Here is an 18,460-nt window from a genome sequence, read left to right as displayed (position 1 = left end):
CAAGGAACTGTGCTACAAACCATGCTAATACCTCTGAGGCTTCTTTAGTGGGAGCTGCTGTGAATACCATGGTGCAAAGGCAGTTACAGCTTGTACATGGAGTAGTATAGAGCCAAGTTCATTACAAGCAGCGAACTTTTAACCTGTGGGGACTGATTAACAGAGAGGGGAACTGTTGGTAAAGGCTAGATGTGGTGTCCCCAACCCAGAGAGCAGATGGGACCACAGCAAGTGAATGTCTAAATCCATAAAAGCAGCAGGACTTGAAACCAAAGAGTGAAGCAGAGGTGAGATTAGGGAGTGTCAATAAGTAGCAGAGTTCCTTCTAAGAGGCATGAAAATGTTTTCAGCCCTAACTTTCCACTTTTCAAAGGACATTTGTTGGCTTTTTTGAGAACTATTTCCCCTTGCCAACTCACTGAAAAATAAATGGTGTGTATGCCTAATAAAGTATGATTTTCATAGCCCTTGAGTGATGATGACTCTAGTTCAGGGCTGCTCCGCTGGCTCTGCTTTCTGTGCAGGTCCAAGCCCAGCTCTGTGCCCTGCTTGTCCCCTCGCCTCCTGAGGGATGCCAGACTGGGCACCCGCCGCCCAGAGTCCCTCTAATCCTCTTATTCCATCCTGGCAGGTTTAGTGCCTGCCCCACACAGTGTGGCCTTTGAGGAGGATGTGGCAAGCCGGTTACAGCACTGGGGACTGTTTTATCCTCTATCAGCAAGTTCTGCCAAAGGCACTGGGGACTGTTTTACCCTCAATGTAGGACATGCTCCAAAACCCTAGTCAGGAACTAATTTCTATTACTGATTCAGAAATACATATTTTAGTGTTAGGGCAACCACTTGATGATTAAAACCTGCTCTCTGATTCTGCAGCAGAGACCACAATCTTTTTCTCCATCCAAGAGATGAATCTTATTTGTTTACTCAACTGGATCTGGCATTCTGAGGCTTTCCTCTCCTCTTTACTTGTAGGCAGGGATTTAAAATGGTCAGGACTCCAAGCAGCTGTTGCAAGGAGTTTGTGTAGCAGACCAAGAGAGGGTTTTTTGTAGAATATTAGTAACAGAGACAGGCTCTTTGTACTGTGTTTCAGAGACCTGAAAATTAATGTTCAGGGTTGCAACAGACCAAAACACAAAGTGGTGCCTCATCAGGACAGCGTGTCCAGTGCCAGCATTGGTGCAGACCCTGGGGCAAGACCTCATCTTCTATGCAGGAGAGGCTGACACACCAGTTCTCTCATGTTTAGTGATCCTCCTTGTTCTTGTTATGAAGTGAACCCTATCACTCTGTCTGAGTCTCATTATTGTGGATTAATGGTCACCAGTTAGGTTTGTCAAGTCAGGGACTCTGCCAGTGGAAGAAAGACGTCATCCTAGTTTCTCATCACACTCAGAGTGGGCTGCGTGATACAGAATCAGAAAAAGCTTTCTCTTCTTTTGTAGTAATGAAAATACATTATGTGGTTTGCTTTAATATGTTCCATATGTCATGCTTACTATTAAGCCATCTGCACTTTGCTTTCTCTTCTAGGACTTGGATTTGCACTTTGTTATTCTCCAGCCATTGCGATGGTGGGCAAATACTTCAACAAAAGGAAAGCACTGGCATATGGAATAGCCATGTCAGGAAGTGGAATTGGTACCTTCATCCTGGCCCCTGTGGTCCAGCTCTTAATTGAGCAATTTTCCTGGCGAGGAGCTTTGCTCATCCTGGGAGGTTTTGTTTTAAACCTCTGTGTCTGTGGTGCCTTGATGCGGCCTATTTCTCTTAAGGAGGATTGTAAAACTGCTCCTGAGTTGCTTGAACAGAATTATGTCCCTGAAACAGAAAAACAAGACTTAAAGCGAATGTCCATCTGTTCACCTTTAATCAAATTATGGCCTCATGAGTGTTTATGCTACTGTTCATGGAAGGAATATGACTTTTTGCTGATGCCAGGCTTCATGGTGCTGGCAGTGTCAATTTTATTTATGGCATATGGCTGCAGCCCTCTTTTTGTCTACCTAGTGCCTTATGCTTTGAGTGTTGGAGTGAGTCATCACCAGGCTGCCTTCCTCATGTCCATACTTGGTGTCATAGACATCGTTGGTAATATCACCTTTGGATGGCTCACAGACAGAAGGTAAGGGCTTCTGGCTGATCAAGTGTAGGCTTTAGCTGGTGGGAGGCTGGATGCTAGTAAAAGTTAACATTATGTAGTCTTTCTGTAGCATGTGTAACTTAAAAACCCCCAACAACACAGTTTAACTTTCAGGAATGCTTGCTGTTTATTCTTTTTGTTTCTTCTGAGTTTGTTCAATTCTGCTGGCTTTGTATCCTTTTTCCTGAAAAAAATGATGTGTTCGTATGTTTGATAGTGGAAATGTAACCCCTTGCCTGAGATATGTTGAGCATGATTCTCCATATCTATTTCCAAGGGGATTTCACCCTGCTTCCTCTGCTGTTCCATCTCTTTTGTGCTGCTAAGGAGTCACAGAAGTTATGGAAGAGGGTCCAGGGTCTGGCCCAATATTGTTAGGCACATGCTAGGAAGGGCTGACTGAAAATTGTTATACATTTTCCAGTATATAAGAACTCAACATGCTTTGTGAACTCAGCTCACTCCAAACATCAGTGTACAGCATCTGTAACATCAGTAGATACTGGCCAAATTACCAAGGATTTGGATTCTAAAGGGTGCATTCTTTAAACTTATTTAGTTTGTGGGAGAAATCAATTGTTTTTGTGAAGCAGGAAGGAAGGGAATTGCCATCTCACTTAACTCACACTAACTCGCATTTAAGGGCTGACTGGAAAGGTGACAGCTAAGAGAGGTATACTGCAATATTTTATGCATAATACTGGGAGCACCTTGCTTAGCTGGGATGTAAAGCCTAATGAAATACTACTTTGAACATTGAAGCTTTAGGGGACTGCAAAATCCTGGCAGCAGCATTCTGTCACTAGGAACATCCTGAAGAACACTGCAGGCAGCACGGCTGCTGCTGGCCAGATGTTTCTGCAGCTGTAGGTGGGCAGCTTTCCCAACCTGGGCTCGTCTGCTGAGTGAAGGCTTGTGTAAGGCAATTGACTTAAATGTGAGCTATAGAAAAGAGAGAGGGACTGGAGCACTGCATGCCAGGACATAGAAGCTGAAATGCTGGTTTCAGTGACCATATTTTTCTTTTCTGTTTTGAAATTTGCAGGTGCCTGAAGAAACATCGGTACTTTTGCTACCTCTTTGCTGTGGGAATGGATGGCCTCTCTTGTCTTTTCCTGCCAGTTCTCCAAAGCTTCCCCTTGCTTGTGCCTTTCTCATTTACCTTTGGCTACTTTGATGGAGCCTATGTAACGCTGATCCCTGTTGTGACAGCAGATGCAGTAGGGACTCCTTTGCTATCATCAGCACTGGGCGTTGTGTATTTTCTTCATGCCATACCATATCTAGTGAGCCCACCTGTGGCAGGTCAGTTTTGCCAAATGACTTTCCTAGAACCTTAACTTCAGATTTACCTATTGCTGTGATGTAAAGGGAGAGGAAGGATAGCAAATGCACAGTGAATGTGAAGGCAGCCTCTGGGTAAAGGAATAACACAGCTGGACATTCATAACTCTTTAGATTTCCCATCCTACATCCTGGTCTCGGTGGGATGATTTCTACATATAGAGTGAGATGAAATTTAAAAGAAAAACCAGTATGAAATAGGCTTCTAAGAGCTGTTACATCACCACTTCACGTAGTTTAGAAATTGTGCAAGTAGAAGGAGTAAAAGATTTCACTGTGAAATGACATGATTTTGTAAAATCTAAATCTCTCTAAAGAGAGTTAAATTCCAAGTTTGTCTCTTTTTTTAATGTTTTCTTTTTATATTTCGTCTCTACATTGCTTTGAACAGGTAGGTGAGTCAGCTCCACTCCTGTTTGGTCAAAAACTCATCCCTGTAATATCTAACCATCATTTTTCCCATCTGTACCATTACAGTGAAGTAAGGATGAGAGCTGTACCCATATTATTATTCTTTACCAAGCACTTGACACATTTTTTAATACCATGGAAGCTCTGAGATCTTTTTCAAACAACCAACTATATATATCTTGCATATTTTGTCTGATGTTTACATCATTTCCCAATTAATCACTGCTTATCAAGTTTTTAATTTAATTTTCCATAGCAAATTTATTGCAAAAAAGAATTGTTTTGAATGCAGCATGAGCCTGGCCATAGCTTAATAAAAGTTTCTGTGTGAAGATCTTAGAGCTCTCTAAGCCTTCTAAAGACTGCCAGTTAAATCCAGGCAGTTGGAAGATGTTTATTTAGTAGTGTGGTGATGACTGTTCTGCCTTTTCTTGTGGATTTGACCTCCAAACAAAAGGCCATAAAGATATTTGCCTGCTGAAAATAAATCCCTCTCTGCACCAGGATGTAAAAGCATAGTGATGGTGATGTAAATCTGTATTATTTGATTGTATTTATATGTGATAACTCCAGAAGTTTATAACTGGGTAACAGGATTTGTAAATTATCCATGAGAATACTGGTGGACCTCTAATTTTTTTTTTTTCCCGACAGGTTGGCTTGTGGACACAACTGGCAGCTATACTGCATCATTTCTCCTGTGTGGATTTTCTATGATATTTAGTTCAGCACTATTGTGCTTTGCAAGACTAGCAAAGAAAATCAAAAGAACCCATTTGCCATCCCTCACTGGTAACACAGCCTTGAAACAGCATATCTGGACAAATGGAGCAATAGCTTATTCTGTCACAGCAGAATTAGACCAAAGGGATGTTGAATTTTTGGCTGTGGATACAAACAGCTTCAGCAACAGGTGACAAGTGCTGTTGAGATTCAGTAGGGCACAGCCTGAGACAGATCTGGCTCGGTGTTACACTGTTGAAGGTACTTCTCCTGTGAAACAAGACATCTCTCAATTAGATTGTTCTGTCGTGTTTTAGTTGGCTTAAATCTACATACAGCAAAGTAATACCAAGTAAATGCAGTAACAGAAGAAAGCTAGACTGAAAATAGAGTTTGTAGATACAAGTGTTCACAGATTTATTTGAAATGCAATGTTGACTCCACAGGGATCAGTCACCAAAACTGAACAATAACATTTACATTTAAAAATATTATTAATGACCCAAGCTTTTTCATTTTGTGGCCTAGTATGTTTCAATGGACTAATTCAACACACCATGAAAAAATCTCTACATTTATCAGTCCACATGAAACTCTTTGCAAATGAGTGTTTCAAATGCCAAAGTCATCTGTTTGTTTGGCTTTTGTTTTGTTTTTGGTTTTTTGTTGGTTTGTTTTTTGTTTTTGTTTTTGGTTTTTTTTTAAGAAAATCTGGCAGGAAACTGATTTATGCTGAAAGTATCTCTGGAGCAGCTTTAATTTTTACAATGTGCCTGAACTTTGTACATACATTTCAATTTAATTTCAAATATGGTTTTAGATCTGCTTTCCCACGTGCTCTATAGCAAATTTGACTTTTTTTCTTTTTTCTTCTGGATACCTTTAAAATTTCAACTTCTAAACATTGACATTCTGGGTATGATCATTCAGCTGATCCTCGTCTTGGAGGGTGGAAAATGTGCTGTGGTGGCTCTGCTTATCTGAAGAGGAGTAAATTTGTGCCATGGGACCAGGCATGCTGATAGATAAATGTGCTTTAATTGCATTAGTTGGAAGAAGGCCAAAGGCAACCCAAGAGACCAGAGAGGCTCCTGTGTGTTCAAACACAGAGCCTCTTCCTCTTGTAAAATCAGCACCTATTAGAGAACTTTAGAGTCCATGCAACCAGATGGCTGAGAGATTGCCCACCCCACGGGCTGATAATGGAGAGGATGTTGGCAGAATTGTTCCTGTGTATTGCCGTGGCAAGTCTGTCTCTTTTCAGACCCAGAAGCTGCATCTCCAGGTGGTGCCAATTGCTCATTTGTACCATCTGAAGAGCTGTCAGGTCACTTTTCCTTGATGGCCAGAACACAAGAGCTGTGACTTGCTGACAGTTTCCTGCTGCTTGTGTGAGGAATATACTCCAGTTGGCTGCTTCACAGGCGCTAGGGAGTGAATGTAGCTCATGGAATAACGTACTGATGTGATGGTCTAATAAATATTGTGATTTTCTACATTTCCAGAGTGAAAACATTGTCAGCAATGGAAAACTTCACATTCCACAATACAAATAGTTTCAGTGTTTTAATGCTGGATCTAGCTGTATTCTGTTCATTAACAAATTGATCAGAGTCCAAATAATTTCCAGTTACACCAAACTAGTAGTTTTGTTAGTCTGCAGTGTGTTCAATGGCTGCTCGTGGTGTCCTTTTCCACTCTGTGCCTTGGAAGTGAAAGAAACATAGACTGATATTTATCAGTTTGATTTAGACCAAGAGTAGAGCCATAGGAGTATAATGTATTTATATATACAAACACACACACATATATATATGAATACCATGTATCAAGTAGTTTTATTATCCAAGTGTATTTCAAATATAACATATTAAAATCGTTTTGTGTTTAAATGAAGCCTTTCTCGCTGTCCTGCTTCAGGAATGTAGTCAGAGCCAGTGGCATGATCTATGTGCACAGACCACAGAATAAGCAAGAGCAGTGCAAAATCTTAAAGCCAATGACATAACTTTTCTTCAGCTCAGCAGGAAAATTGACTCTTGGGCCCCAGTATAGTTTTTAACATATATTCACAAAAAAAGGACAAAAATTATCTAATGGTGTTTCTTAATGAGTTAGGAAAAATATGCACATTTGGAAAAAAATTAATTGGTTTTTTTAATTAGTACTGATGAAGATAATGTTTTAGATCTTAATACAATATTTTAAAAAGTAGGGAATAGTATGGTCAATCAAAAATACAATTTTTGAACAAGTTATAAATTACCACCATAAATAATTTACAAGATTTTAATTTTTTTTACAAAAATTTAATTACTTTGTTTACCACATGACAACATGTCACCTGTTGTTCATGTCGGAACTGCATATTGTAAGAGCCTGTTGGAATAATGCTATATGCATTTTTATCATAGTAAATTATACTGTGTAATACATTATTAGCATTTTTTTATTATTTCAATATTTTTTTCAGAGGCTTTTCCCTTTATTTTTTTGAGCAGTACTTATTGCTTTAAGTATCATATTTAGCAGCAAACACTCATCTGGTTTTATCCACATGCCTTTTGTAGAAAATGGTAAAATTCTTTCAGGGCTTTCCAATACTGTTTCTGCTCTGACTTAAGTCAACGGAGAAAAGCTTATATACTGCAATAAAGACTTCTGTGCATAAAGCACACTGTGAAATATCAGCCCTGTCATGAATGCTCCCCCTAAGAAACAGAAGGAAGGAAGCATAGCAGCTTCCACCTGCACATGGAATAAATGGGAATACAATCCAGGCTGGTGAAGCCTCAGGACAAACTTCCTCCTGCTCCACAGAACCCAGGCTGAACAGATCACCTTCATCCTGCCATGTAAAATATTTCAGGCAATGCATTACAGAAATCTCTGGCTCACAATAGTTTTAAAGAATGATTTATGGTATTGGCAATATTTTTTTTCAGAGATCATAATATTCAGGCTGTCCTCTATGGAGGACATTTCTGGGCATGGCTTAGTATGGGAATAAATCAAGATACCTGAGCTAGCTGCGAACAATTTGCCAGATGAACACTGCATGTTTGAGGATTTAGGGGTCTTTTCCACCCTTAATGATCCTGTAATTCTATGTTCATGCCAGCCCTGATAGACACAAGCATTGATGGATGCTCGGCTGGAGCACTGCACTGCTGGGCCTGTCTGGTGCCCCAGGACAGCGTGGTGGGACTTGGCTGGGGTAACATCTGTCCAACACAGATTCTACCTCAGATGGATCCTACCTGGGATTATGCTCTGTTCTGTGCACTGGATGGAAGTTCAGTGTAAGTAAGTGAAACTGCTTACAGCTGCTGAAGTTATCCCATGTGTCTCTATTCCATGAGGTTTGAAATGGGGAAATAATACTTATTTTGAAATTATTTATATTCTAGTGATAATCTAGAACATTTATTAAATTGTACCTTGGAAAGCTGTGTGAAAACAACATTGGAAAAGTCAAGTACCTTCTGGTGAAAAATGACTCTTTTTTTTTCAGAAAAAGTATTCCTGAAACATTCCTATCAGCTTGGATAATAATTTATCTCCTGAAAGACAAAGGCTGTGTTACTATATGGTGAATGTATTTTATATTGCCAAACATTATTGCTTTGTAAAGTGTTACAAATTTATGTGAGAAGGAAGAGCTTGTTTAACATAAACTGTAACACTACTTCATGGTCAGCATAGCAAAAAGTCCTTAGTGGGGTTTGCCTCAATAAATAATACCCTCTTCTTAGTGATTATTCGGGCGTATTTCAGTATTCTATATACTTCAGAAGGTGCTTTTGAGTCATAAATTGTCTCCTCATTTCCTGAGGTGTTATTTTCAGTCATTTTTTCCCTACACTGCTAGCATCAGCTTCAGTGACGTATTCATACTTGGGTGTGAACACATCTGTAATTGACAGGTGTGTTCAGCCTCTGTGCAGTTCTAGTTTTGCCCAAAACCCCCACATATTTCTCAAAAATGTGTGTTTCATTTTTTCTAACTCCCAAAGCTCCAACTCAACCTGTTCCCCATGTCAGCCTACCAGGCAATGCAGCAGCACCACCCTGTGGGAAATAACGTTTTTCCTCATTTACAAGACAGGCAAAATCCAGCAGGCTGGATACCTGAAAGCATCCCCAGGCATTTGAGGTCCAGAGCAGTCCTGCAGAGTACAAAGGAGATGAGGCACAGCAAATACACTTTTTTGCATTACTGACTGTATACACTGTGTCTCACAGTGTTTTCACTGTGCAGATCAAGTTGCTATGACTCTTCATAAAAATTCAGGCTCACATTTTTTTTCCAAAATAATTTATACCTTACCCTTATTTCTTCAAGGTTCTTTTTTCAGGAGATATCCTGGTGGCAGTGTAGAGGGGAAAATGAATGTGTCACCGTGGCTTGCACCACCTCTTCCTCAAATTCTTCCCTGCTGCCCTCCACCCTCCATGCCCTCAGTGGAGTTTAGATAGCACTGATGCTGAGCTTAGAAGCCCTCAAGATTCCCAAAGGCAGTGAGGTTGTCCAACAGACCCTTTTGTCCCCATAGCTGGGCACACTAATGTCATGTCACCAGTTCCTGACTTTGCCCCCACTGCTGCTGCAGCCAGCTTTCAGGAGCGGTCTGTCAGAACTGTTCCCAGTCATTCCTGTTCTCCCTCTTCACCGCTCCTTCCCTAGGCAGGGTTGCCTTTGCATGTAAGAGAGAAGCTGGCAGGTGGCTGGGAAACAAGGGTGGATTTTGCTCCAGCTGTTTCTTAGGAAGAGGGTGTTTGCAATTATGTACACTTAATTGCTTTTGCTCGTGTATGAAAGGTTCTTTGAAGGAGAGCTGAGAGGGAAGAGGTTTATTGTTATTTTGTGATCTCACATTGGTGTTTTGCACTCTTTCACGGTTCATCATCCTGTCTGTACAGGGGTGCTGTTGTGGGTGCAGGAATGCTCCACGATGGCCAGAAGCTAAAGTGCACATCCTTCCTGAAGGGCTCTGTCACCAGTTTGCTTCATGCTACACTAGTGGCTAGGGCTCAGAACTGTTTTGGAAGTACAGCATTAGTTTTCCTTGAGTACTATGCTCTATCAAACACAGGGACACTACTGGGAAATTAGAACAGGATACTACAAACAATATCAAAATTTAGTTGGACAGCTGAGGACTTCGGGCAGTTCAGGGCTTTCTTCCAACCATGCAGACCCTATGGGCACCTGTGCAGGCTCAGAACCTGCTATTGAAATGACAGCACATGAATCTAGGAGGAGCAGAAACAAGTTGGGGAAACACCCCTCTGCAGTTAGGGCGAGAAAAGCCTCGCTCCTAAGAGCCTCCGCAAGCACATATTAATGTTTCCAGTTCCATTGGCTCTCCCAGCTGTTCCACCCCCGTTCAGCCCCTGTTCCCCATATATGTATATCCCCTAGAATGTTCTCTCCTTTCTCGGTCCCTATCGGCCCCAGTTTGCTGCAGTGTTCTGCCCGTTATCCCCTTGGTTCTCCTAGTTTGCTGCCCCTCCCCTGCACCACTTTTCCCTGTTCCCATTGGTCCTCAGCCCTCAGAGCCACTCATTTTCCCCATATTTAACCTCGTACCCTCCACCCTCTTCTGTCTCTCTCTGTGGACCTGCTTGGAAGCAATAAACAGCTTTTGGATCTCCAGACAAAGACCTGTGCTTTGCCTTTCTTGGTTGGCTTTTTTGCAAGTGTGCTCAGGCCCCAAAAGCGCAGTTGAAGTGGACTTGCTGAAGTGCACTTCTTCAGGCACCCACCTGTTTTTCCACATGCTCTTTATATTTCTCTCCCCTGCCCTGTGGCACTCTCCCCACTCTGCTCTGGTTGTGCTCTCCCCTCCATGTCCAGTTCAGGTCATTTCTTGTGTGTGTTTGCTATCCCTGGCTTTTTTGACAAGCATGGTCATAGCCATCTCTTTGGCATCTCAAAGACTGTCCTTCCTTCCTCTCCAGATGTTTGCCGTTGTGGTTCCTGATGGGGTGTTTTGGGTAAACTAGACAGACAGGGTTTTGTGCACAGTTTAATTATCTTGTGCAATGCCCCTGGAGCCAATTTTGCTGAGAGATCAGGGAAAATAAATGGGGCTGTCTCCTCAGCCTTTCACATCCTACGAAAACTTTATCCTTACTTTTTGGAATGGCTATTTCACTTGATCTACAAACATGAAGGCTGGTCATCAAAGAGATACCCAGAAGCAACGGCTTATAGATTCAACAGACTTTAATAGTTCACTACAATAATACATATTTTGCTAGCTTTCCAGTGGACTAGCTAAACAGTGTTTGTTTTTCACAATTAAACAGCATACAAGGCAGTAAACTGAACAAGCCTTCAACAAAAGTTTCTACAAAGGATATTTTTGAAATACTTAAAATGCTTCAGAAATTTTATTTATGTATAAGCATGCCCTTCAAGTATAAAGACAAGATAATACTATATGATTCCTTTATCTTTTTGTCAGTAGAAGGTAATATGTGATTTCAGCATAGAAGTTCTGTGTTCTACAGACTATCACTTAAATACAACATTTATACACGTTAGAATTGAAAACTAAGTTAGATGAGCTATAAAAATATATATTTGATATATAGTTAGCCAAGCATGCTCTCTGTTAGGGAATGAACAAATCAACAATTGTTGTCTGCACTTTCTATGTTATGAGCGGAAAGTGATGCCACCTGTGTTCCATTTGGTCATAATGTCTACCTTCAAAAGAAAAACAAACAACAAAAAAAGTTTTGAAAGTCTTGTTGAAGCCTCCTTGGTTTGGGGGATTTTTTGTACAGAGGATTTTTGTGAGCTTTAGCTTCTGATGGAAAGTTGTAGCTGAGTTAATGCATTCAGATATTCTTCATTGTTGGGATCCAAATCAAGCGCTTCCTTATAGCATTCAATTGCTTCTAGTTTCTTACCATTTAGTTTATGAACGAGTCCAAGTGTACCAATATCATTGGAATCTCCTAAACCACTCTCAATTTTCTGTTTCAGTAATGTCTCCACAGCTCCACTGGACCTTCTTCTTGAATAGGAATCTGTTTCCAGTTTCAGACATTCTATGTAATATTTAATGGCTTTTGATTCTGACTTCATGTGAAATTGCTGAAAATGGCCATAATTGAAGTAGATTTCTTGTTTTTCATCACAGGCTAAATCATGTCTGTGAAGCACTTTCTGATATATCTCTTCTGCTTTTTCATACTTCTTGCCTATTGCATATGTGCCTGCTAGGTCACTATAGGCAGAAAAAAATACTGGCTTTTTGTCAATCACTGTTTTAAAATGAAAAACTGCAAGCTGGATGAGATTCTCCATTTCCTCTTGAGGCGGGTATCTTGTCTTTTTCAGCTGCATTAACTTGGATCTGTAGCAGAGTCCTAGTTGGTGATGCAGAGTGACAGAGTTTGGTGTCAGTTCTAAGGCCTTCTTCAAAATCTCTACTGCCTTGTTCACTTTTCCTTTCTTTCTGTAAAAATTAGCAGCATGTCGCAGGAAAACAGGAAAGTCAGGGGTTTTCTGCAGTCCTTCTTCAATGTACCTCTCCCCTTCATCAGCTCGATTTAATCGCTGGAGTTCTAATGCAAGCAATGCCATAACAGTAGTGTCCTTGGGATTCAGTTCCACTGCCCGCTGCAAGGCCTCGAGGCATGGCTTTACCTCTCCACCACACCACCAGGCATTGCCTTTCAAGCGATACATTGCTGTTGCATAGCCAGTACTAAAATCTGAGTTATTTGGCTCAATTTTCAGAGCATTTTCAAAGCAATTCTTTGCCCTCTCAAAGTAATTCCTCCCAAAACGTAATAATGTCCATCCTTGCTCAGCGTAGATCTCTGGAAGCTGAATCTTCCCATGAGTGGTACTTGAAAGCTTTTTGCAGCTGTTTTCCACTTTGCTTATATAATTTTGAGCTTCTTCATATCTCTGCATGTGGTAATAGATCCAGGCATAGTTCCCCCAGGTCACAAGACTTCTCCTGGCAATTTCATCTGGATGACGTTTTTGAATAGCTTCTTCAGCTTTTTTGAGATTTCTCAGGGCTTCCTCATTTGAATTCTTTAGGTGATTTACATAGGAGAGTAAATTATAATCTCTAATCTCATATTCTGACAAAAACTTGATATGGTCAAGTATTGTTTCCTCTAGGGCCTCAAGACTTACATGCTTCTTCAACAAAGTCCATGTAAAATGACATTCTAACTGCAATAGGGAAGTCTTCAAGGAATCCTTGGAAATGGTACTAGAAGAAATCAAAGAAAAAGTTGTTTATATCCCATTTACTTTTTGCTATTTGTTTTTAAGCCAGGCATGATGTACTTTTAAAGGCAGGCAATACCTTACTTGGTGCCCTTGGTCCACAATACTTCAAACAAGCCAAGGCTGTAGGGAGCCCTAGGTCCAAAGTGCTGAATAGTGATTTTAGTAATTCTTGCCAGTGTATGATGGCACCTCTCACACAGAAACAGATGTTTCTGTGGATGTTAAAATGGAGGGCTGGTCTCTGTAGTAAAGCTAGCACACCCTTGGACCTCAAGAACATACTTCCTGTGCTGGGAACAATTGCTGAAGCCTACCCAAAAGATGTAATCACTTAAAATTCCCTTAAACTATAAATACTGTGATTTAATCAATTTCCTAAACCTTTGTACATGTTATGGTTTGTATTATAAATTTAATTTTGCATTTCCTGCATTTTTATATCCTTTTATGTTAGATCATAGCACCATTCTTATGTAATGGTTATACTGATTATATGGTTAATGTATCAGGAATTGGGTCCCAGATCTCACCAGCCTCTCCAGTTGCTCGTACTTGGATGTACAGTCCATGAGTGTGCAACCCCATTCCACTTGCTGGTACAAACCACCCACTCACTCACTCACTAACCCTGTGGCTCATCAGATGCTGGCTCTGGATGTCCAGTGGCTGGTTAGGGAGCCTCTCTCTCTCCCCAGGTGCCTCATCCCTAGACACACACACACTCTTATTAACCAGATCTTGGTGACATACTACTGGTCCTTAATACTCCTGTATCACCAGTGTTGTTTCAGCCCAGCTGGCAGCTAAGCATGATGCTGCTGCTCACTCATCTCCCCCTGTCCCCCACTAGTAGAACAGGGAGGAGAATCAAAAGTAAAAATTGTAGGTTAAGATCAGAAGTTAATAATTTTTAATAACTGAAACAAAATTAAATCTAATAGTAATAGTAAATACTAATAATTATGTTAAAAAAGAAAAAAAAAAACCCTCAAAGAAAATCAAGAGGTGCACCATAAAATTGCTCACTACCTGCTGTCTGATGCCAGACTCTGTCCCTGCACCCCAATCAGCCCCCTTCCAGGTCACTCCCTCCTGATGTTCTCTGGTGTGGAATATCCCTTTGGCCAGTTCAGATAACCTGCCCCAGGTGTGCTCTTCCCAGCTTTTTTGTGCACCTCCTCACTGGCAAAGCATGAGACACAAAAAAGTCCTTGACTAGGATAAACACAGCTACAAACAAATTGTGAGTGTGTTATACACATAATTGGCATAAATGAAACCAAAACACTGTACCAGCTACTGAGAAAAAATTAACTCTATACCAGATGAAATCAGGACAATCCCTCTCCATCATTCAACCGCTTTTTCTTCCCAAATGGGGCCTGGGAGCCACCAGGGCAGGGTGTTAACTTGGTTTCTCCTGCTGCCATTGCCTACCTGTGTCCCTGTGTGGGTGCACAAACTGGCCTTTGTCATACAATCAAGGGGATGTTTTTACAACACAGAGATGACATTTTAGTCCATACTGTGCTTTCCCTTAATTAGAGAAGAATTGACACACAAGTCTATTACTGAAGCTTCTAGGTCAAATCTTCCTTTCTTAGAAACACTTCCTTGCTGTCTCTCCTGTAACTCCTAGCAGGTCTAAGAGCCTGTGGGGCACAGCATGTGCTACTGCTCAACTGCACATTCAAATCTTTTGGGTAAAAAAAGGACTGAGTGGAAAGACTGCAAAATTATGAGGAGGCAAATCAAGGAGGAATCACAAACACAGGTTTGAAAGACAGATTATACCTCTTTGGCTGGGCACCAGCTGCACCTGCTACAGCCTGGATTTCATCCCCACACTGCATGCACAAAATTTTTCTGACCTTGTGTTCTACTCACATAGACTAAACCTCATTAGAGAAGCAATAACATGACAACATTCAAGATCATCCTTATTTTATTTTGGTTCTTCTCTAAATATTCTGTAAAATATTTTCTGTTGTTTAGATGCTCAAAGTCCCTCACTGCTTACATTTATGTAAATAATAAACATTATTTTCCCGTGGCAAAGAGAAAAAAAGCATCTTTCAGAGACTAGATTGCTTTCTTACCTCATGGTTTTCCTTCTCTGCTCACTTGTCTTCAGGTAGCCCCAAAGCCAAAGGAGTGCTGCCCACAGCTGTTGTGCCTTCCATTTATTTGGTCCAGCCCTTATATGAGCTGTGATGAAATCACTGGGAAAAAGAAAGTGAAACAGAGCTTTTCCCTGCGTGTGCCAAAGCAGCATAGTCAGTCTGCAGCTGAGGAATCGAAACTGAGTCACTAAGCCGCGCTGTTTCAGCCTGGCTCTGTGCCATGTTTTACTTTGTGTTGTGGAGAATGTGGCAACAGCTCCTAATGCTCCCAGCGTTTTCTATGTTCAAAGGCAGAGACGTCCATGATAAAGAGAATATTTCAGGCTAGTGGGGGCTGACCTTATCCTGCATAGGCTAGGGAAGGGTCATTTGCCCCTGGTGCCTCTGCTGATGCATCTTTGCACAGTTCTGTGTTTTATTGGTGTTGTGTCACCCACGTTAACACACACACACTAACAAACCCTTATCTCCCCTCTCTGCATTCCTTCATGCTGTGCCTTCACACCACGAGGTCTCTGCTGCTGTACCAGTGTGGTCTTCCTGGGCAGCCAGGACTTGTGAAGAGACAGAAATCTTGACTCCATATTTCAGAGGGCTGGACAGGAATTATTATGGAAATATTGTATTATGATATATATTATATTAAAAAACCCACACTAATACTATACCAAAAGAACAGAGAGAAAGATTCATCAGAAGGCTGGACAGAAATAGAAAGGAATGTATAACAAAGGCTTGTGACTCCCGGAGAGTCTGACCCAGCTGCCTCCTTGATTGGTTATTAAGTAGAAACATCTAACATTGACCAGTCAAGGATGCACCTGTTGCATTCCTCACTAGCAGACAGTAATTTGTTTACATTTGTTCCTGAGGCCCTCAGCTTCTCAGGAGAAGAAAATCCTGACAAAAGGATTTTCATAAAAATGTCGTGGTGACATACCAGGTCTGTGTTTTTCTGCACTATGCCATTGTCTAAGAGCACTACGTATCCCAGCTACAGGAAATGTTTGTTGCTGCTCTCTACATAAACCCACGACTCTCCTTTCACAAATCACATTAGATAGAGGTGTCAGTTTGAGAAACTGCTGTCACAGGTGTGCCAAGCAAAACAAAGCTGAAGACAGGTCAGGACAAGGTCAAACTGAGCAGACCTGGCAAGCCTTGCTCCCCAGGCCATGCAAACCGTTGCAAAGCTTGCAGCCTGATGCTGTAAAGAGCAATGCTGCTGCAGGCTACACATGCCAACAGAGATGGGAGTGGCCTGGGGACCGGAGCAGCTATGAACAAACAACTCACTGATGCTTAGTTTAAAAAAATTAAAATTGCAGACCTGGCTCTGTAAATTTGACTTTGGGAGTAGCAAAGAGAACCAAGAAATAGATCATAACATAAATAAATGGCACAATATATAATAAATTCAGATGTAACCTGAAGCTGCAGACCAAGGAAGAAAAAGAAAGGCGTTAAAGTGTGTTATCTAACTTGTAAAAATTACTCAAACTAGATCTGGTGAGAGGAAGAAGAAACCACAACCCTGAGCATGACAGCAGAGATGTCAGTTCCTGGTAACTGTTCTTTTCTCTAATTTTCTTCTTGCTTTCTTTTATCTCCTTTCCCTCTTCCACTCTTCCCCTCCTTTAAAAAAAAGAAACAACCCAACAAACCAGTCTTACATATTAGAACTTCTGATTTCTACAAAAATTTGGAGAGCCTTAGTAACACATACACCCCTCCACACCCGCCCCCCCCCCCAACCCTTGTGTTTCATTTAATTGTCTGTTGGTGTGCTTGTGTGTTTGTGTGTGTCTGTGGAGGGTCTGTTGGAGCTGATGTTTCAGAGCTCAAGATAAAGGTTAGTACAGCTACTACTCTGAGTAGCATTCAAGATTCTAGCAACCAGATATTTGTTAGGTGATAAAAAGATGCAGTGGATTGAGAAGGAAAAAGGTAAGGGTATCTACACAAATCCACGTATTTTATGGAAAATAAAGGTTGTAGGGAGTTACAGGAAAAAAAAAGTGTTTGAAAGGTTACTGCAATGCCAAAACCAAATGTGGAGACAAATTATTTACTATGCTACTAAGTATCTATGGGTTTCTTGTCTTTGCTTCTGTTCCAGGCATCTGTTTTCCTTGGTACACTGCTTGGTACATGTGGGAAAATGCAGGCATCTTCCTTCTGAAATGTAGAAGTTTGCCCTACTTTCCTTATGTCTTACTAATTTAGTTGCATCTGTATGCCATGGTTTGACACAAATGCCTATTAAATAAAGTACATGCAGGACAGTGCTTAAATTAGAATAAGTAAGAGAACAGTTATGCAAAGCTTTTCTGCAGCCATCTCTGTAACTTGCTGGGCACTGCACAGGAAAATTCAGAAATCTTTCTACAGCTCTGCTGCTTTCACTTCAGAGCAAGCTGTAGCTGGGCTGACTGCTCTCAGGAAAAGCTGCACTGCATAGCAGCAAATGCAGAAGCTCATTGGAAAACATGTCCGGAAATGGGCTGGGAACAACAAATGCATTCATATTTAATAAAAAGTCTTTGATGGTACATACAGAAGAATAAGAAATGTCTTCAAACATATCTACATGTTTTATGAGAGAAAATTCATATCTGGATATTTCATTCGAGCTGAAATGGATACATACTGACAAAGAATTCCCCCGGAAGCATTAGGTCAGCCAAACAATTGCCTGAAATGCAGTTTTCCTTTTTTTAACATAATGTAAATTAACTATACCATAGTAAATTATAGGGTCCCTTTACATATCCTATTTTATACTGGTTCCTATTTAGCCTAGGTTAGCTTATAATTACTATGTTTGACAGCAGCAATTGTGGTATAATTTGGGTTTTCCCTTAGCAGGGAAGAGTAAGTGAATCACTGAGCAATAATTCTATAATTCTCCCACCCAAGTTCTTCAAAATCAAACAGTTTTAAGAAATGACAGCCAGGAATGCAAAGGATCGTATAGTATCTCTGTATCTAATGACATATCCACATATCAAAACACGGGGATGCTATGAAAACTTCTGTGATTTTTCAGTTAAAATCCTAATGCTTTCTAAATAAACAGAAATGTTTCTGTTCTGGACACCCTCTTGCTGTATCACTGTGTATTTAGTATCAGCTTTCTGTGTTATTCTATGGATATTGCTCCACAGTAATGGGCAGAGTAACAGAATATTTATTTTAAAGGATTGAATTTGGTCCAAGTTTTCGCAAGCCCGGTCACACATCCCCTGACCACAGACACGCTTCTCTGGGAAATTACAGCTGTGCAATGCAGTGCCTTGCAAATCAATTGCCGCAGAGCATGAAGATGACACAGGTTTGCAGGAAGCCGTCGTGGTAACCCTGCACGCATGGAAGCTCATTGTAGAAGGTTGGATGTGTTTAGACAACGCTGCGAGATGACGGATGGCGATGTTTGTGTGTAAGC

General features: G+C 41.0%; 2 protein-coding genes across 13 annotated transcripts in view; one reads left to right on the top strand and one right to left on the bottom strand.

Moving 5' to 3' along the window:
* SLC16A12 (solute carrier family 16 member 12) overlaps window positions 1–8,384 on the top strand; it is a 33,394-nt gene extending 25,010 nt beyond the window's left edge. For all 12 annotated transcript variants that reach the window (XM_038141557.1, XM_038141558.1, XM_038141553.1 and 9 more), the window contains 3 exons: window positions 1,536–2,127; window positions 3,191–3,450; window positions 4,555–8,384. In XM_038141557.1, coding sequence (XP_037997485.1) covers window positions 1,536–2,127; window positions 3,191–3,450; window positions 4,555–4,817 — 1,115 coding nt within the window. In that variant the 3' untranslated portion in view covers window positions 4,818–8,384. The remainder of the gene's footprint in view (window positions 1–1,535; window positions 2,128–3,190; window positions 3,451–4,554) is intronic.
* A 2,464-nt stretch (window positions 8,385–10,848) lies between these two features.
* On the bottom strand, window positions 10,849–15,090 carry LOC119702886 (interferon-induced protein with tetratricopeptide repeats 5-like). Its single transcript, XM_038141549.1, is given in 3 exon segments — window positions 10,849–12,872; window positions 14,992–15,032; window positions 15,034–15,090. Coding segments are annotated over 3 exon segments (1,518 nt in total). The 5' UTR covers window positions 15,076–15,090; the 3' UTR covers window positions 10,849–11,437.
* Between the last annotated feature and the right edge of the window lie 3,370 nt (window positions 15,091–18,460).

This window comes from Motacilla alba, chromosome 6 (genome assembly GCF_015832195.1).
Source record: "Motacilla alba alba isolate MOTALB_02 chromosome 6, Motacilla_alba_V1.0_pri, whole genome shotgun sequence".
Lineage (NCBI taxonomy): Eukaryota > Metazoa > Chordata > Aves > Passeriformes > Motacillidae > Motacilla > Motacilla alba.
Note: the sequence above shows the minus strand (reverse complement) of the source record. Positions and strands in the feature narration are given on the sequence as shown.